We start from the raw sequence: 20,808 nt of genomic DNA, 5'->3' as shown, positions 1-20,808 counted from the left end.
TGAGCGGGGGGGTGAAAATCCGCTGGAGGGCAGCAGGGTCGCCGATAAGGCACCGCTTCTTATCGATAGCGCCTCGAGCCTTATCTAAAGCGTGTCCAAGCGGAGATGGAATTTAAATGGGCTTCGAGGCCGGGGAAGAGAGGGAATAGCTCCGAGTGCCCCCCCTCATCCTCCCGCCCCGGGGAGGAAGGAACGAAGGCGCTTATGGCCCCGCCGCGGGATTTAACTCCAGGAATTGCACGTGGCAAAGGGCCTCGGGTGCTGTGGCTTCGGGGAGCACCCGTCCTGCCGGGATGGGATGCCGGGAAGCCCTTGAGCCGCCGCCGGATCACCCTACCTGTGTTTTATGGAGTTTCCGAGGTCGCGGCGGGGGATCTGCGGGGACCAGCGAGGCACTGACAGCGTATCTGCGGGAGAGCGGAGGGGAGGCGCAGAGCGAGCGTGACCGCGGAGGAACGCGGGAATTCGCCCTCGCCGGCGGGAGCGGAGGACGCGTGGGGAGAGGCTCCCGCGGGAAAGTGGGAAAAGCGGGAAAGGGGTCCCTGCTGCCCCGGGGGCTCCACGCATTGCCCACGCATTGCCCACGCGTGCCGTCTCCGGGCAGCACAAATCTATCGGAGCCCCTCGAGGGTTTCCCGAGGGAAAGGGGGAGCGAAGCCGAAACGGCAACCGCCTAATTTATTAACAAGACGTCAAGCCGGGCGGCCGCGCTGGCGGCCCCACAAGCCACCGCGTGTCCGCCTCTCGGAGGCCGGTTCAACTCTTGCTCAAAGGGAAGGTTAAAAAATAAAAAGTGGCCTTTGGTGCTCCCCTTCTAAGGGAAAAGGGAGGAGAAAGGCTAACGGGAGCCCAGCTCGATAAGGAAAACAGGATAAGTTCATTAGCGCCGGCTCGAAGCGGTGTGAGCAGCAGCAATGCAGCGGCTGTGGGATTCCTCCTCCTCCTCGCAGCGGCGGCGGCTCCGGCTCAGCCCCGAAAGCCCAAAGAGCCTCGTCCTCCTCCCGCGCCCTCGGCCACGAGTCAGGCACATGATTTCAAAGGCTGATTTTGGGGGGGAAAAAAGAAAAACCCCAAGAACCCGCTCGAGCAGCTCGCCGGCACCGGCGGCCCCCGCGCGGGCTCCACCGTTTGCTCGCGCCGCCGCCGGCTGCCTCGCCAAATTTGCTCTCGGTATTAGCCCCGCGGGCGGGGAGCAGCGCCTGTTTGCTTTAATATCCCCTTTAATATCGCGGGCCGCAGCGCGCTCTAATTGCCCCCCTTCTTTCTGAAGGTCACATTTGCATCTCGCTGCCCGCGGCGGCTCCAAAGTCTTGGAGCACCGGCAGACGGACCAACATCAAATACGTCCTGAAGGCATCAGGGCAGCTCCGTCTCCTGCTCTACCGCTCCTCGCTAGGACAAACTCCCCAGGTTTCCCGGCCCCCTTTGCCCCTCCGGCTCCGGAACGGCGTTTGCTCGTCAGGAAATCGCATCGCGCAAATCAACCCCCCCCCTCCGCTCCGCCGAGTCCTTGCCGAACGCACGGGCGAGACCAGCGCTGCTCCCGGAATTAAATTACAGCCTCCGCTGTATCATCAGCCGCGCTTTATTCCAGCTAACTCTCAGCTGGCCTCAATTAAATCCTGCCGGCGCGGGGAAGGGGGGAGACGCGGGAAGATGGCTGAGGCTTTTAATTACTTTCTAAACGTGCTCGCTGCAACGTTCGTTAGAGCATAGCGGGGATTTTCAGCCTCCCAACCCAAACGCGGGGGAGGAAAACGAGATGTTCGGCCAAGGAGGCGACTAAGTGCAAACACCCCCCAGAGCATCCCCATCCCTGCGTTGGCCCTGGCCGTTTTCCCAAGCCGCGGCCCGTTTTCCAGCCCCGGATTCAAGGAGCATGCGACCGGCCGGGAAAACTCGCTGCACGGGGACGTCTGCATGGGACCCCCCCGCCCTCGCACGGGTCAGTGCGGGGGGAGAAGGAGCAGCTCCAGGGCAGCGCCGCCGCTCCGGAATCTCGGCCGGGCGGGATCAGGAGACCCTGGGGCTCTTTGAAGCGTGACACCAGCCTCCTTTTTGACGGCAGCTGCCTGAGCCGCATTAATAAGCCTGAGCTGCCCCTCCGCGATTGATGTTCGCTGACCTCCTGGCACCGCGCATTGCTTATGCATTTATCACCTGGAACCTCGTTTCCAACCCCGAAAAAAAGAAATCGGAGCTTTTGCAGCCCAAGTTCTCCTCGCGCAAGTTTTGCGAAGCCTCCGAGCAGCATCTCCGTAAGAGCCCGCAGCCCGGTACGGCCCAAGCAGAGAGCCAAAAAGCGCCAATTTGTGCTGCCCGCAGCCGGGAGGCAGAGCCAGCAGATCCACCACGTTTCCAAACTGGATGCAGCTCCGGAGGTCCCTTCCCACAACAACTGCCCTGCGCTGTGTGCGGCCGGAAAGCCAAAGCCACGAGCGGGCAAGGCAAGGGAACGCGTTCCGGATGCGACTGTGCCGGGAACTGAGCCACCGGCTCAGCAAAAGGGTTAAATCGTACCCAAAATCGGAGGCGATGGTGGCCGCAGCTCTTGCTCCGCGCGGCACAGTTTATCCTTAAATCAACAGCCCGCGCTCGACGGGGATGGAGCGTGCCGAGAGGAGGGAGGGTGACAGCCGCGCTCGGCGCCTCTCCGACAGCGGCCCCGCACGCCCCGGTGCCACCGGTGACAGGCAGCCGTGACAGCCGGCGTGGGCGCCTGAGTGGCACCCGCGCGCACCGGGGGCAGCGGCGCCGGCGCTGCACGGCCGTCCCGCTCTGCTGCACGGCACCCATGGGTGCCCTGCGCGAGACAGCAGTGACCCGCCGAGGCGGACCACCCCGTTTGATGGGCTCTGCTCCGAGCGTCCCCGTCCTGGGCATGCAGAGAGGGAGCCAGAGCTCTTCATCATGTCCATCTTCCAACCTCCCTGGGGGCAGCAGGGGTGGGATGAGGAGGAAGACGAAGTCCTGGGGGCTCAGCAAGCCCCCAGCACCCTCCCCAAACCCACCCGGAGCATCGCTCCCGGCCAACAGCGCAGGGCTGCTCCAGGCACCGCGAGGACGATGCCACTCGCCCACCGTCCCCAAGCCGAGCTGGGGCTCTTTCGCCAACAACAGCGGTTGCCCCCGAAGTCGTTTCGAGGTGCACTAAGTTGTATCCGTCGTGGTTGCGTTTTGGCATGATATCCCCCCCCATCCCACTGCTGGCATCTTGCTGGGTGCCCAGAGAATTTGTAGGAATTTGTTATCCATCACGGTGACAGCCAGATAAACAAACCCTCCTCCTCCAACAAACAATGCGAGCCTATTTTAGCCTTATGAAGGGGACGGATAAAACCAATGGGAGTAAACTTGGAAAGAATCCCCGGCGTGACTCACCGCAAAGCCGAGGAGCAACAACGGCACTCCGTACTCCGGCAGCACCTTGAACTCGGGGCTGGAGGGCTGCTCGCGAGGCTGCTCCCACAAGGGATCTTCATTCAAGACTGCTCTACAGCCAAATGACCAGCTTGGCAAAAAGCTTGCTCTGGGCTAGCGATCGCTATTCTCACTCCACCATGACCAGATCATGTTGCCAGCAAAACCTAAAACCATCTCCGAGTAGTGCAGCCCGCACGTCAACCAGCTCATCTCAACGACAGCTCTTCATTCATGGTCCAGATGCTTCAGGGGCCGACTGCCAACCACTAGCTCTCACGTGCTATGGGTCTTGACCTTGAATGCTGAGGATGGTCCTTCTAGAGATTGCCTTCTCCTTGACCTCACTGCACATACAGAGCTCTCCCTGGCAAAGGGAGGAAGGACCATCTCCAAGGGGGGCCCACGGCTGGAGAACAGCCGTTCTCGTGAGTGGGGAACGACCACAAACAGGAGGCTCTGCAGGACAATGGAGGAAAGGCCACCACCTACATTTCTGCCTCTTCTTCCCAACCAACCTTCATCCTCAGAAACACGGCTTGTGCAGACATTATCCATCATGAGTTAGCACACTTGGATGCCACAGCCAGCTCATCATCACCTCATCCCCCATCACCCGGCCTCAGTGGCCAGATGTGGCCAAGGAGGCTTCTCCACATGCAGCCCCCACAATACAGCCCAAGGGGAGGGCCCCGTGGGGAGGACAACAGGAGAGCCAGCTCCATCCCCCCCAGGAGAACATTTCTACCTCCGCTCAGGTTCCCCACCCTGATGCCAGCACAAAACAGGGCAGGCCCAGCTCCGCAGGGAATAAAATCCCAGCTGTGAGCACTCTGCTAGCAACAGATGTGCGACCCGTGAGCTGGGACAGGACTGTTCATGGGGCTTTTGTTAGTACTGAAATAACCTTTTTCTTTCCTAGTGGGAGGGCTGGAGGTTTCCCTCTCTTCCACTGCAACAAACCTGTCTACAGCCACCAGGCAGTGACACCAGACCGACATGCTATAAACCAGATGCCACACTTGACTCTCTGAACAAAAACTGCACTGGAGTGCTGGCACCCATCATCCAGACCCACACCATGAGTGGTGAGGAACCCACATGCCAAAGACAGGACCCTTCTCCCCTCAGCAATGGCCATGAGAGATGCTGGAAGAGCTTCATGCCCAGGGAGGCACCTGAGACACCTTAGTGTCTCCGCCAGGGAGGGTGGCCTGCGCTTGGGAAGCACCAGGTCTCGGGCCAGAAGCAGCCTTTTGGCCAGCCTGGACATCTCCAAACAGCAGAAAAAAGCAGCTACAGCAATGCTTAGAGCACTAGCGTTTGTCTTGCCCTCAACTGGGCAGGAGGACGCTTGCTGATGCAGCGGGCCAAAATGAAATCGTAGCCTTTGCCCGTCGGCTCACGAAAAGCAGCCGAGGTGAACGAGGCAGAGCTGTTCTCTCTCCGAATCGCTCCCCGGTAAGAAAACGGAAGTCGCTTGATAATAATGGCAGTTCATCTTTGCGGCATGACAATCCTATTTATTTAGCCGGAATGTCACATTCAGTCACTTCACCAGCGTAAATGCTCGCATTGTGATTTTTTTTCCCCTGTTCGGAGCCTTGCAGGGTCAATCAGGCTTAGACAGACAGAGCCGTATTCTTCCTGCTCGGCATAACATCGCCGGAATAGGAAATCCTCCAGACTCGGGAGGCAACTTTGGCAGTGTTTTTCCGCAGTACCGCTGTCGGGAGCAGCCCGAGGGCAGATCTGTCGTTACAGATGTTAAAACGCTGCAAACCCACCTGGGGACAGGGCTCCGACCTGCTTCGGGGCAGCCTGCGCCGAAACAGCCAGGTCTCAGCTGCCACCGGCTGCCTTTCCTCCGCTCAGCCGGAGTCACAAAAATCAAAGCCGCCAACTGAGGAGGTCCGAGCAGAACTTGCCGTCGGGTGCAAATGTGGCCGCGCGAGTGCTCGCGCAGGGTGTCCTGAGTGCCTTTCCATGGGTGCAAGGGGGAACAGGACAAGGTTAGGGAGAAGAAAGCCACTGATGGTCGCTAAATACAAAAAACTACATCAGACTCGGAAAGTTTCCTGCCAACAGCAGGTCGGGCTGGGACAGTGTTAGAGGGAAGTCTCACGTAGGTTTGTCCTGTTCTCGCTCTTTCCCAGGGATCATCCCCGAAACGCTTTTCTCGCTCCCTGTGCTCCTCACGCCAGCATCAGCTCTTGGACTACACAAAGGAGCAACAGATACTAGAGACATGAGAGCTGCTTCGTATCCAGCCAGAGGCAAAGCTCAAGGCTCCTCAGGGCTAGATCCATCAGACATTATTAGCTCCCCAAATCCCTCCTCCGAACTTGCAATGGACTGCCAGGCCTGCCCTGTCACCAGCCCTGTGCAGGGCTCTTTTGCAGCAGCTCAGGGGACTGGCAAGCAGCACTGGTGGCATTTCAGGACTTGCAGCTTGCTTGGCCACCACTGCTTGACAGCCCTAAACCCCAGGAAGGCAAGGCCAGGCTGCTTACTGGAGGGAGAATCAGAGCCCTGAACTGCAGATGCCGCTAGTCCTTGGTCACAAAGCCAGTAGGTAGAGCCAGGAACAGGATCCAAGAGAAGTGGCCCACCTACCAGTTGGGTTGCGTTATGTTGCGTTGACTGCTCTTTTCCTTCTGCAGTGTCAGACATTGGCAGAGCTGTCCCCACCACATGCCTTTTCTCCAGCCATAGCCAACGTGTCTCTGGGTGCTGAGGGTCACAGTGACCACCATGCTGGGGTGGGGAGGGAACCTTCTCCCAGGGCATGAGCTGAGACCTCTTCCAGCTCTGTCCCTGCTCCTGGAGCAAGAACATCACCAGTGAGGGGCCACGATCCAACCAGGTCCCTGCCACGTGAGGGCTCAGACCTGCCACGGCCCACTATCCCCTGTTCTGCTTTCATGACCACATCAGCGTTTCCTGCAGACCCTGGAAACATTAAAACTAATTGGATCTGCAAGTGACATTTGCAAGTACAAGCCTGCGGAGAAGCCAGCTCCCTGAAGACTGTCTCCAGAGTCACCAGGGCTAACGCTGGGCCATGTGCAGAGACGCAAGGAACCAGGCAACATCCATCCCCTGGGGAGTGGGCCTCCAGGAAGGTCTCCACACTACAGACCCAAGTGTGAAACAGTTCAGTCAGCTGGAGAAACGGTTCATTTTTCTGTCCTAAGCACTACAAAGGGACATGCAACATTTCCTCCCCCCCCATTTTTGTTTTTTAAACAGTTTAGGAAGGAAACTGTGTTGTTGGTCCGTCCTGGAGAACTCAAGCAAGTAGCTTGATCCACAAGGTGAAAGTGCTCTGGCTGGGTTTGCAGCAGGGGAGAGGACAGGCAAAGGGCACAGGCATGGGAGCGATGCCAACCACCTCCAGGTCACCCAGATAAGAGAGATGTGAAGAAGCATAGGATATACTGGACAGACTTTTACAACAAAAAGTAGATGATCCGACCTGACTTCTGGGTGCTTCTAGCAAAGTCATGGGCAGTTGACTCCTAAATGCTGTCTCTAAGTTAACAGTACAGCTCTGGCTGTTGCTTGGTCACAGGGAGCGACCAGACACACCAGGAGATGGTCCTTGAACCCAGCCAGGACAAACTGTCTTCTCTCCTGCGTCCTCAAGAGATGGGTCTTCTCCCTAGCGCTCAGGGATGCTAGGATCCGTAAGCCGCCTTACAAGCGGCATTATTTGCAAATATAAACTGTATAAAGGGCATAAGTGGTTGGAAAGTTCCTCGGGATCACCAGATGCCACTGCTCATTTCTGGGACCGAATCCTGCGAGGCAAGCCCAGAGCCGTTCAAATGAAACGGAAAAGACCTCGCAGCCGACGGGGAAAAGAAAAAAGGTCTAGCTCTACCAGTGCTTGATGGAGAATACGTCCTGAAGGGAGAGGGAGCTTCTGGCTCCTCAACAGAAATAAAATTGCCCTAGCAGAGACCGCACCAGCACCCCGTCTTTCACCCCAGCTCAGCAAAAGCAAATCCCTGAAAAGCCCCAGGTCTGGGCTATTTCATGGCTAAGTTACAACCCCAGAGTCATTACTTTTCCCCTTTCTGCTTCCCTTTCAAGGGCTGATAAGAAAAAAATAAAATAAATCAATTCAAATTCAACTCGGTACAATTGAAAACCAACATTCCTGGGGCTCCTGGCCCTGCCCGAAGGGGAGCTCACCCCTGCGGCAGGATTTGTGCTGCCGGAGAAAGAACGAGTCTTTCTGCAGCTGAATGCCAGCCCTCTCCCCAGTGCTCTGGAGCTGTGCATCTGCGAAAACGCATCCCGATCAGGGCAAATGTGCCATTAAAAATAAAACAGAACATCCAAGATCACATCACCGAGATCTGATAAGGACCAGAGACAATTCAGATGGGAGCACGCTCCTGCCACAAGCCGCAAGATGAGCCGGGCGTTGAAAAGAAATCATCGAGAGACAGAATCCTTCAGCCTGAGAGATAGGGGTCTCGGAAAGGGCTCGCGAGGCTGTTTGCCAGCATCTTAATACGACAGGAACAACATTTTTTGTTTCGGCAACTTAGACAAGTAATTCCACGTCAATCCAGCCCGTATCAAGTGCTGATGGACTGATCCTACAGCACGATGAGCAAAAGGGAAGAGGACTTTTTCCAATTGGATTTTTAAAGGCTTTAAGGAGGCACGCTCCTTGGGAAAGCAATACGGCAAGGATCGTTGCCGAGATGTGTCCGCGTCTCTCCTCGAGGCCCGGGACAGAGGCGGACAGCTCGCGGCAGGCAGGGCCACTGCGACGTTGCCTGGCGTAGGCCCAACATTGCTGTTAAAAGGCAACGGGAAACACCAGCAGCCCTGGAGGCACGAGGTGCTGGGCTGGGCACGGTGCAATTCCCGCGTCTTGATCCACAAGGTGCTTGATCTCCCCATCCGAAAATGCGAGCAGGGTGCCCCGGGCAAGGGCTTGGGGTGCAAGCGCCCAAAGGGAAGCGAGAGGCAGCGTGCCGGAGAGGGGGGACAGCACGGCGCGGGCAGCGGGTCGAAGCCACCTAATTCCCATGATGGCAATGCATCCTAGCAAACCCCCTGGAGCCTGCCACGCGCTGCAGAGATGTTCACTCCTCCCCACAAATAAATTTGCTCCGGCACCACTTGGCATAACTCATCTTCTCCCTGCAATGTAATGAACCCTGGCTTCAAGCTCCGTTAAGCCCAGCGCATAATCACCTCTCCCCGGCGAGGCTGGGGAGCCATCCTTGCCCACACCTCCACCGTCCCCAGGCGTCAGAGGACGGTGGACCGGCAGCAGGACGTGCCTGTTGTTCCTATAGGGTCACAAGCCTATAGGGAGGCAGGGAGGGCTGCACCAAGCCCAGGGGCTCAGCCATGGCATGAAGCGTTTCTCCTCGCCATAGAGGAGAGCCCAGCATGACCTGCTCCAAGGTTTTATCTACCGAGCTACCAGTTTGCCTGTTGCTAAAACCCATCAGCAGAGACCCACCGACTGGTGCAACTAATTCGCTCTCCCGATGGCTCCTGTCTAGCTCCAAACACGAACGTTCGCAGCAGCCATCAAAGCTAGAGGACCAAGGGGAGGGCAGTGGAGAAAGTCACCTCTCCAGCAGTGTTAGTCACTCGATAGTCCATCACTTCTCATTGTAGCACGCTCCTGTTATGCCACATTGCATCAGGTTATCACGCCACGGGATGTAATCCAACGCTGATGCATGAGGAAACCTAATGCAACACGACACATCGACGGTGTGCCGAGAACGGGCTTTATTTCTTGGTTTCTGGCCCGCTACTTCCCGCCCCCCCCCGCTGCAGGCAGCAAGTTAGACTCGTTCGAGGCTGCAGAGGGAAGAGCAGTACGTAAAAATACCCTCAACTCCAGGCAAATCTGCTGGCTGTGCCAGTAAGAGTCAGGTAGTTGGATGTCTCTCTATAAATAATGTTGCCTGCCCGCAGAGCTCCTGCCAGGTCCCATTGTCCCCAAAGCCACAGAAACAGGAATAAAAGGACGCCAGAGACGCCCCAAGGACCCTTCTACAATCCCAAACAGCAGCTAATTAGGGTAAAAATAAACAAATAAATAAACCACAAGGTCTTCGCCTTGCGGAGGGCTGGGAGAGACAGGGCTGCGAGGAGGCATTCCCACCATGGGCAAGCCGGGCGAAGGAGCTGCTCCATCGCCTGCAGACCCAGCGCCGGGGCAGCTGGCACAGCTCACTCCGCAGCCTCGGCACCGGTGACGGGAGCCTGAGGCCGGGCAGAAGGCAACGAGGAGCAAGCGGCTGCAAACAGGAACGTCACACTGACTCATTGCAGGCAGCAAACTCAAAATAAGGGTGAAGGACCACATTTTGGGCGAGCCGACGGACAGAAGGGAAAAGAAAGAAGAAAATGAGCCAAAAGAACAGTCTGATGAGAGATGAACGAGAAGAAGGAGGAAACCCACAAGGAGAAGGATGAGAAAAGCGAGTCTGGGGAGAGAAAGGTGGCCAAAAGCATGCCTGAATACGGAGTCGAAGGGAGTTTGCTTAGCTGAGCTCGCCCTCCCCGCGACAGCTTTGCAGGGCCGCTGCTCCTGGCATACAAGTAAATCCCAGCTTCCACCAGCTGCCATGTGTTTTCTGGGAGAATTTTTAGTCCGATAGTCATGCCTGGCTTGTAAGAACTTTAATTCCTACAGGATTAATGCCCGAGACCAGAAAAGGCATGCGGGTCAGGCTGCAACGGCCTTCTCCCGGCCAGCCCCTCCATGCTGTTTGCTCCAAACCCATTTGCACCAGGGCCAGCTTCACCAGAGCCTCGGCACCGCCTGGAAACCCTCCACAGGCAGAGGAGGCCTGAAGAGCACCTCTGCCCAAAGGCCAAACTTGCCGCTGGATTTAGGAAGGAGCCCTGGAAAAACCACCCTCAGGTGTCGAGGGTCTCCAAAGCAAACTAGCCATCTTCCCACGCTCGCAGGGACATGCACGTTATCGGGATACTAGACCACATCTGTCCGCAGCTGTATCCATGCAACTTCAGACACCAAAACAAGGCACCTGCAGGAGGGATGCACTCACCTTTGGCCACCCCTACAACGCGGGGAGAGGAGGGACAGCTCAGCTCACCCAAGATCTGAGGGGCCTCCAGAGCTCCTCACTGCAACTAGAGGCAGCACCAAGGTGTCCCGGGGCAGACAGCACCACGGGGACAGAGCCTTGGCCACTCATCAGGCTTGGCACCGCGTGCCAGGTCACCCCTTTTGCACATTGTGTTTAAACCAGCGTGTTTCAGCCCAAAACAAGAGGCTGTGCAATAGTCAGCCAACGTCCTCAGGACCATTTATACATGGGCTGCTCCGAAATCAGACTCCCAGGGTTTCCCCACAGTCACATCCTATGCTTGGACTTGAGCAGAGCACAGTAAATACCCTGGCCCACGGACAAAGCAAAGAAAGGAGAGGCCCTCCCGCCCCGAGCCGACCGGACTTACTTGCTGAGAAGGTGGCTTCAGTGTGGACAGGAGGCGTGGAGGGCAGGAATGGCGGGTATCCCACGAAGAAGGACCGCAGGGAGCGCTCCGAGAGCAGCGGCGAGCGCTGCGAGGGGATGTTCTCGCAGCTTCCCACGCTGTTGTGGATCTTGAGGTTCAAGGGCTTGTTCTTTTTCTTCACTCTGGAAGGGAGAGGAAGGAGAAGAAGGAGAGAGAAGTGAAGCGCAAGGAACCTGGAGGGTATTTTCTCACGTGTTAAGACATTTGGGAGCTAAGCAAAGCCCCCAGGGGAACAACAGCACCCACAAAAACCACGCACCCAAGGTGCTGCATGCCCTCAAACATCCACAGACTTTTTATTAACTGTTTTTATTAACCTTTTCCTTGTCAGTGACATCAATATAGTCTCATTTGTCCACTATCACTGATTTTCATTAGGCCTTCGAGAACATACTGCATTTGAGGGCTCTGCCTCCCGCCACGCTTGGCTGAAACCGGCCACATGGTTTGAAGGCCATGTAGGGGACGGAGGCTGGGCAGGTCCGCAGGCAGCCGTACGCGCACACAGACACGGTGACTGCTGAAACTCCTGGAAACAGGACTAAAAAGCCACCCCTCCCTTGCTTACCATAGCCACGTCCCCAAAATTGCTGTCCTCTAACCCCGCGTGGGGCGGCATCAAACCTCATTGCTTGGAAGGAGCAAATCCAGGACATGTTCAACACAAACCTGCCTGCGCGGATCTAGTTTATGATTTATGCCATGCTCTTATGGCGTGGCTGGCAGCACGTTCACTGCTGGCATCTTCGCCTCTGGGCCTCTTCCCACGAGACCCCAGGTGAGCACGTTGGCCTCTTTGGGACAGGAGGGCTAGCTCCGCTGCCGCGTTCATTGGTGCTCTTCCAAGAGGTCGTCCTTACGCCAGCTCCAAGAACGCCACCACGGGGTATCGCTCGCTTCTCGAGGTGAGCATCACACTGACCCAGTCCACGTCCCCTCCTCAAACGCAGACCAGTCCTACCAGCCTCCTAGCGGGAGGGAAACTGAGGCGCAGAGGGATTACGGAGCACATCCGGACTGCTTACCACAGCATCCAAGACAGCCTTGCACCTTCATTATGGCCTCTAAGCTCGAGCAAGGCTGCTGTCCATGCGTTTTAATCTGCAGCAGGGGTGGCCCCGGCCAGAGGTCCCACCTCGCCTCGGACCAGCGCTGCTCCCCACCGCCCACGACTGGGAGCCTGGATGGCCAACAGCCCAAAACACTTGGTCCCCTCCTGAATGTCAACGTCATCGCAGGCACCTCCATGCCCTCAAGCAGGGCCCAAGCAGGGGAACCGCGTTCAACCGAGGAACTCGCCGCACTGAAGCGCCTCGCCTGCAGCTCACGCTCCAGCCAGACCCAACGGAAACCTCCAGAGCGACAAAAACTGCAAAAATGCAAAAATCCACTGACGCAGGGCCGGGAGCAGAACCTCCTTGGCGCTGGTGAAACCGGGCCAGGACAAACCGAAGCGCTGGGATAAATCAAAGCGCTATAGAGCGTTGGAGGTGCAGACACCCATCCCTCGAACACCAGCCCGTTTTTTCCACCTGCCTTTTAATCAAGCACATTGGATTCCTTGTTACGGTGCTGTAATTTTAATTGGGGGGGAAAAAAAACACCGCAGGAGGAGCGGAGAGGGAAGAGCGCGAATTGGGCCGCCCCTGCGACGGCAGCGGGCGCCCGGATCCGCGGGGTCTCACGATTTGAGCCCCTCTCTGCCAGCGACCCAGCTCCCTCCCTCCCCGGCGATGCTCGGGGCATCTGGACGCGCCGACTGGGAGGAAATGACCGCGCTGCGCTCAGCGGCCCTCGTTAGCCAGCGAAAATTAAACCGCCCTCTAACAGGCTAATTGTTTCCTCGTGCAGGAAAAAAAGAAAAAGCTGCTGCTGGCCTCGACGTCCCCACGGGAGCTCGCGCGGGGGCCGAGGGTCTCCGTGCCCGGCCGCGGCCCCGCTGCCCTCCGAGCGCGTGGCGGGCGCTCGGCCCAAAGAGCTTCCTGCCACGCAGCGATTAGCCGCTCTAATCTTATTTTTTTCCACCCATAAATCAGCTCCAGAGCAAATATTTACCGAGAGCATCATTTCCTTGCCATGCAGGGCTGGTGACAGCTCTCGTTATTAGGAAGGATGAGTGATTTTGGGCAGAGATCTATTTTTCTCCTTCCTCGTTTTTCTGGAAAAAGAAAAAAAAGAAAGAAAAAAAAACCACGCACGCAGACCCACCAACGTCACAGGGCAACGGATGGGGCGGACGGCAACCGTCTGTCCTGCTCCCCAAAGGGGAGCTTTCCGCCTCCAAGACCCTTCCTGGTTTCCCTTATTTACCTGCCCAAGTGGGCTGGATGCTCAGCGGAGCCGCGGCGCGGGACGGCCAGGAGCGCGGAGCCGCGGGAAACCGCAACCCCCCACAGGAGGAAGCCACAAACCTGACAGACCAAAGGCAACGGAGCTTCCCGCAGCTCCCAGATCCAGTGGGGCACCTCGGCCAGACGAAGCCCGGCTCGGCCGCCTGGAGAGGACAACGCTGCCACCAGTGCACAAAGAGGAATTTTTCCAAGGAAGAGCGGCGGCGTAATTAAAGTCGCCGTGTCCAATAAAGCAGAGTCACACGGGCCCCATCCTGCTCCCGCTGCTTCCCACGGCCCAGCTGGCCTTGCACACGAGCAAGGACAGACCCAGGTCGCCCGGGAGAGCTGGGAAACTCCGCCAGCTCCGGCACCAAATCCTGAGCCTGCAAATCCTGAAGGCTGGGACTTTCCGGCTGGGAGACAGGGCAGGACAAATGCACCCAAAACCCTTTTTGCTCAGTGACCGTTTTCAGCCTTGGCCCATCGGCAGCCCCGGTGGGTGCCCCCGTGGAGCTGGGGACACTGCAAGGGCAGCAGGCAGCTTTTCCCTTAGTTACCTTCCGCCGTGCCCCGAACCTCCGGGCTGCCCAAGCCCGATTTTTATCCTTGCCTTGCACACACAGCTCCTCCAGGTGCCAAGATGGAGCCTCCATCCAACCTCCCAGGGTTGGGCCGGCGGAGGCAACAGGAGCCGCCAGCTCGTTTTTCCCACGGGCTGGCGCGGGTGCCCCAAAAAGCCGGCGGGACCGGCCGGATCCGGCAGCGAGCCGGTCCACGGCAGCCATCAAGCACGTCATCGTATGCGGGAACCTGCTGAATGCACGATGACCGACCGCTTTCAAAAGCCCAGCAGCCGCGGACGAGGCGCTGAATGCCAGCTCCTTTGGGTGTCAATCCCTATTGAAGGGCTCGTCCCTGCCTGCGACGCGCAACCAGTCAAACACCCTCAAAAAATATATACACGTATATACGGGGGTTCAATAGACGGTGAAAAACACTGGCAGACAGCCGAGAGAAAAGGCACGTCACTCCTTTCAGCTAGCGGCGGCGGGAGCTTTCCGCTTTGACAGGTGTTTTCCATGCAATCCTCAAGCCGGCATTTGAGCACGGGACAGTTCCTATAGATCCCGCGACGCGAAGGCGCCCGGGCGAGGGAAAGCTGAGCGTCGGCGGCACAAAAGCACGAGCGCACCTGGCACCGGCTCATTTGCGTGCCGTCTGCCGAAAGCGGCTTTGCATCGGGACCGCGCTCCCGCCGTTCCCGCGCCGCCCTTAGCTCCAAGGCTTTCAGACCTCGGAGGAGACAGCGCGCTGCGTTACCGAGAGCTTCCTATCAAAAAAAATCACAGCAAATTACTAGTTTGTCATCCAGCCTCCCCGCAGCATCCCCAAACCCGCATTTCCACCCTCCGAAAAGGGAAACCGAGTCTTTCTCCAGCTGCACAAGCAAAAATCCCGGTAGCATTTACAGGCTCAAGCCTCCGTGTTAAATAAAAGATGGGAAGAGAGTAATGAAATCTATTCGCTCGGCAGGCATTTGTTGTCACTTGTGAATGCTATTATTAATAACATCAAAATTAAAAGAGGTGATTTAGCAGAAACGGGAGGTTTGCCTCCGCAGCCGACTAATTCAGACTACGTTTCCTTCGCCGCTTTGCTCGTCTCTAACGCACTGCAATGTCGATGCAAGAATTTCTCTTAAAGAAAGGGAAAAGCAAGGATGGGGGGGAAAGAAAAATCCCGCATTGGCTTTCCGCAATGGATTCAAGATTGCTGCCGCCCGGCCCTAAGCGCACGGCCTCCATCAGGATTCAGCCCGGAAGATTTATGGCCTTTTGACTGGCTTAATTGCCCAATACTCTGTATTAAATCAGAGCAAGGCGAAGCTAAAGCGCTTCCTCTGCGCTGCGGCAGCGCTTCGCCCGCCGGCAGCGGCCCCCGAAGTGCCGTGCCGGGACAGCGGGTGTTTGGGCTGTCCCGAGCAAGCCGAATTCACGTGCAATAACAAAAAGGGGGGGAAAAGCCGAGAGCTTCGCTCTTGCATTTTTCCCTGCGGGAAGACCTGCCGCCTCCGTAAGGAGCTAGCGGCTAGCGCCCGCTGCAGCACCCGGAGGGTTCAAGGCAAACACACAGGGAAATCCAGAAGATTAGTTTAACCTGCCGGAGCTGTTTGCACGGAAGGAATTTCCTTGTTATAAGCCCCAAGTTGAGCAAGCTCCATGCAATATTAGCCTGATATTAAAGAAAAGAGAGAGTATCTACCAGCTGTTACATTTATCCTCCTCATTACCGTAAGAAGCAACAAAAACCCTTTTCCCCAGGCCAGAGAGGAAGCAGGTTCTTCATATCAAAGCCGTGACAGTTAAATATTTATTCAAGTGTCTGTCCCTGCTTCCCCAGGACGGCTGCGTTTTAAGGTGCAAGTCTTACTGATCTATTATTCCCTTTTTGTAGCACCAAGCGTAACTTTTTTATCGCGGCTGCAAATTATAAAGCTGGGAAAGGCTTTGAAGGGAATTTGCACCGAATTGAAAGTTTTCCTCCCCGAAACTCAGGCTCTGTGCAGAGCCAGCCCCGCACCAGGGGCGGCAGAAGCGGCCGCTGGGAGGAGGCGCGGGCGGCTCTGGTGGGCTGGCCGCAGGACGGAAGGAGCACGGAGAGCTAATTGCCAGGATCCTGAAGTCGGTCCTGTTTTTCATTAAGTCCATCTGTTTTCTTTGTTATGTTTCTTTGGGGGATATGAAAGGACCGGGCCAGATAAACACCGCTTTGTGCTGCACAGCCACCAGCTCCGGCCAAACGAACGTTACAGAAACGACGCTAAAGTTGAGTCTCCTCTTGCTGGAGTCCCTTTCCCAGCAGTTTAGCTCCGGGGCCTTTTGCATTTGCACCGTGGGGAGCAGCTTTCCCCATCGCTAAACACAGCCCCAGCCTACCAGGGCAGCTCCAGAAGGATGGTTTTCCCCCACCAAAAGAGCGGGATGAAGACCATGCAGCTCTCCCTCTGTATAAGATCCCACTTCCATGCTTGCAACACCCAACCGAAAAAGGCAGGCAACCAAACCAGGCAAACTCCTGCCTGCGGCGGTCCCAACACCACCTTGGATTAACACAAGCAGAGCAACGTGCTCCTTGGCCCAGGCATCCATATGCACTTCTGGGCTTGCTGGGAGGCAAGTCGCAGAGAAACTACAGCACCCGAGGGAAGTCCTCAGGCTTCATTTCGCTCATCAGAGCATCTCAGGAGACCGCCAGATCTGGGCCTTCCCGTTCCCTGTCCTCCCACAGGGACACAGTCCCTCACCCAACAGCACGAGGGCAACGACAGCGCTCTGCTACCTGCCACTGCGACGATGTTAATTCTTATCTAAATTCATAATCACGCTCCCGGCTTTTAAAGTGGCGAGAGGATGCACAACTTCTCATTAAAGGACACGGCGAAAAGTTTCGCTTCCAAGCATGTTAGCGCTCCTGCTCCTCTTGATGCAATACCACAGCAGTAATTAACATTAATGACACACCTAAGGAGAACCGCGTCCCCAAGCAGTGGGATAATTGCAGCGGAGAGCCAGTTTGTTACGGAGGCTACACATCACTGTCAAGGCGCTGTGTGCAAACCGTACTTTGAGAAAGCTGGAGACAATCCAGAACCGGTGCAAAACACCACCGCCCTGACTCACCACCAAAGGCACAAAGATTGATCAGAAAGATTATTTGAAAACAGAGATGGATGTGGCTCATTTTGTTCTCCCAAGTCCCCCCGCCCTTTAATTCTCTCCCTGTTGCAGAAGTACTGAGCAGGTCTCCGCGTTTGCAGACAGCATACGGGACAAATAATACAACGCTTAAAATACTGCATACGGATTATTTGCACATTTTAGTAGCGTCCGGCTGCATACACCTGCCCTGCAAACATCAATCTATCACTGATCCACCATGCCAAGAGCCCACCTGCATCTCCAAGACCAGCCATGTTCAAAGAGACAGCAGACACTAGAGGTAGCTTGTGAATCTAACCCACACAGAATAAGAAATAATTGATCTACTACATAGAAATGTTGATTGGAATTGATACTGGGGAAAACATTGTTATTATAAAGGTTGCAGAGCGTTAGAATAAATGACCTATCACTGAGCAACATTTAACAGCAGCTCAGATAACTCTGAGGGACAGACTAACCGCAGACTGCTCAGGGTGGAGGGGACAGTGGAGATCACCTCTGGTCCTATGTTTCTGCTAGTCGGATTCGTTCATTCTTTCACCTCTCCGCCTATCGCTCAGGGCAACCCAGAGAGGTGCGTTTCATCCCGTCCTTTCTACCAGTCGCATGCAATCCGGTCAGATGGGACGGACTCAAGTGCCAGTTACAGGCAGGTCTCCTGCTACCACGCTATATATGGCCAACGCTGCCTCAACCACGATGGTTCCGCTGGCCTGAGCTGGGTTTGTAGACAAAACCCCCTGTCTAGCACTCAACCCAAGCATGGCCGTGATGATGCTGAACAAGGAAATGCCTTCAGGAAAGGTTGCTCACAGCACAGTTTTCTTTGGTTGAAAATACTCAAACCCACGGCTGGTGATTCAGCCCTTGAGCAAGGATTCCTTGCAGATGTTAGGAACGAGCAGCACCCATCACCAGCGGTCACTCCCACCGCTGGCCAGCTAGAAGAGCCCATCGCTTCTGATCAGCCAGTTCTTCACTGCTTGGATGGACCTTGTTTACAACAGATTGAGGACTTTGGAAATCTTAAGTGGCACTGAAGGCTGTGGCCAAACAATACAAGAAAAGCCCTGTTCTAAGTGATTTCTCTGGTATGCGGTATGGAGAAAACACCCATAACAGAGGGCGTCTCAACTTCCTTAGTGTGGGAGAGTATTTGCACATTGTAGAAATGAACTCAGGGCAGTGACCAATTTAGAGTTAGAAAGAACACAAGGAAAAAGGAAGGAATACGTGCTCTATCACCCATTCAGATGTATATCTTCATCCATCCAGGATATCCTTATCCTGATTTTGAAAAAAAACGGCACCAAGGAAGAACCTGAACGTCGACAAGCCTAAGGGCAGCGAAGGTGATCATTGCAAGGCTTTGGATAAGCATCTTTTCCATCAGAATGCCTAACCCTATCCAAATTCACATCTTGAATGCAATTGCAGAGATACAGGACAAGGAGATCTCCTTGAAAACATACGCAAGCTACTTGTGGATTACGCGGAAAGGTTTGCGATTAACACGAGAAAATACGTAAAGCCACTGCAGCGTGCCAGACAGCTCCACAGCCGAGGTCCGGTCCCATGGGGAGGGGGTGCCAAGAAAATCGGTACACTCACACCAGCACACAGGTCACCTCGGCCACCCCAAACCCTTCTGCAGCATGACGCGCCTGTATCCCCAGCGTGCACAGCAAGCTCAGAGGGGTGGGGATACCCATGAGCAAAGCTGCCTCGCGCCAGAGCAGCTCCCCCCAGCACAAACCCAACCGCAGGGACACCCCTAACACGCCGTATCCACAGCAGTTACTTTGCTTTAGCTCTATCAAGAGAGCTCAGCCGTGTTAGGTCACACTGCTTTAATTTACCATTGATACGACATGATCATCCCCCCATGGTCTATTGCTGGAGGCTATCTGAAGGCCTCAGAGTCCATTAATTTGGCTAGATACCAGCATGGGAAAGGCACCATGACTGGGAAGCGCTGAGGCTTTGGGCTCACCTCCCCTTTGCGTGGGTGCTGGTGGGTTTGAGGAGCGTGGCACCAGTTGGACCAGCCACCCCACTGCAGCTCTGGACACCAAGATGCGGAGATAGTCTTGAGTCGGCTATTTTGCATGTACCCCTTCAAGGGTTAATGTACACACTCCTGAGCTTGCTTTTAACTGGCTTGATGTTTGCTCCCCAAGTAATGTATTTTTAAGACCTTCCATTCAGAGTTTGTTATTTTGACTTCTTGCTGATGAATAATCATTAACTATCCATGAAAGATTTAAATGGCCCATGGAATTCATGAGGTATTAAATGGGCATTATATTATCAGCCACTCTAAATGTTTTGTTTCCGTTTCAAGACCATTCATGAGATGTTTATGGGTTGTGGATTTATGGAAGCCAGGGGATCTTTTTAGGAGTAATGTTCCATACCCCAGAGTTACGGTCAACAGCTGGAGGCTCCATGCAGGAAAATCTGAGGCTGTAAGCTCAAAAAATTTAACCCCTGCTTCAGAAGATTTAGGTATATGGAAACACAAACGCAGGCATAAGGAAACAGTGAATTACACTGTAGACATGATCTCCTAAAGACAGAACACAAAAAACCTTATGCTATCATCAAGAGTAAAGCAGTACATGGTGGCATCTTCCGGAGAGGACACAGTTGCTGCTGCTCCTCTCCCAAAAATACTGTGTTGTTTTCCCTCTGCCCCTGAAGTGAGACAGTGAACCTGTTACTGCAGACCTGTAACACAGCAACAGCTTCCTCCCCGAGCTGCAGGATAAGGAGTATTCATCTCCTGGCCTCACACCTCCCTCCGTGAGATAGGTCCTTCTCTTTGCTCTCTACCCACTCTTGCTGACTGCTACAGGCAGCTCCTCCCAAACGTTTCTACCTGCTGAAGCTGGATGGATGCACTTTGCTATGGAAAAAAGAGACTCCTTCTGAAAACAAACTCGTAGCCGAAGCACGGTCTTCTGAGCAAGGAGATACAGCTCCCACCAGCAGGGATGGCTCGGGTGGCTTTAGTTCAGAGCAGGATTCAACTGAAGTCATTAGGTGTTCATTCCAAGATGATCCTCCAATTCCCCTCTACAGGCAGGGGCATCTCTGGCTCCTCTGAGCACAGTTCATCCCCTCCTGAGATAAGACAATAAGGTGATGAAATAAATTACCCCAAGAGACACGAGTCTCATTCTTGGGACTGGGGCCAACCCAGGGTTTGAGGCCCCACCAGAGAGCAGACAGCAAAGGGGCAGGATGGGGGTGAATCTAGACCAATAAGTAAATTTAACCTAATTCAACTGAACGCAGTTTGCTTTGGGTTTGTTCACGGGCAAATTTTTGTTAGCATGTGCGTTCCCAGTGCAAAGGCTGCATGGCTCCAACTCCTTGCGTGGACACGTTCAGCACGCAAGGCACGCTTGCATGGGGCGGCTGCCAAGACGAGGACCTCCATGTCCTCCCACTGCATGGGAGGCATTGCCATCGCTCCAAGTGATCCCAGGGCACACACGCCCCTGAGGGCCCTGTTCCCCCAGCAGCACCCTCAGCCCCACGGGATCTCTCCAGGGAATCGGGCTGCGGTGGCAGCCTGGGCTCACCTAACACGTCCACCCAGTTACGCACAGCTTAACAAACCCACCTCAGGAATTAACTCTGATCTCCTGAGTCTCCCTGTTCGTAGGCAACCTACCGTCTGGCTACGCAACAATTTTCCACCTCAAAAAGGGGGAGAACAACAGGGTTCACTTACACGGGAGGTTGCTTTATACCAGGATAATGATCACATGCTGATGCAACTCCCACTT

The 20,808-nt window shown here is 55.4% G+C and overlaps 1 protein-coding gene across 1 annotated transcript in view; it reads right to left on the bottom strand.

The window, feature by feature from the left end:
* KSR2 (kinase suppressor of ras 2) overlaps positions 1-20,808 on the bottom strand; it is an 83,014-nt gene that overhangs the window by 43,764 nt on the left and 18,442 nt on the right. The window contains exons 5-6 of the mRNA XM_067306969.1: positions 10,897-11,078; positions 338-407 (exon numbers count right to left, since the gene is read on the bottom strand). Coding sequence (XP_067163070.1) covers positions 338-407; positions 10,897-11,078 — 252 coding nt within the window. The remainder of the gene's footprint in view (positions 1-337; positions 408-10,896; positions 11,079-20,808) is intronic.

This window comes from Apteryx mantelli, chromosome 17 (assembly GCF_036417845.1).
Source record: "Apteryx mantelli isolate bAptMan1 chromosome 17, bAptMan1.hap1, whole genome shotgun sequence".
Lineage (NCBI taxonomy): Eukaryota > Metazoa > Chordata > Aves > Apterygiformes > Apterygidae > Apteryx > Apteryx mantelli.
Note: the sequence above shows the minus strand (reverse complement) of the source record. Positions and strands in the feature narration are given on the sequence as shown.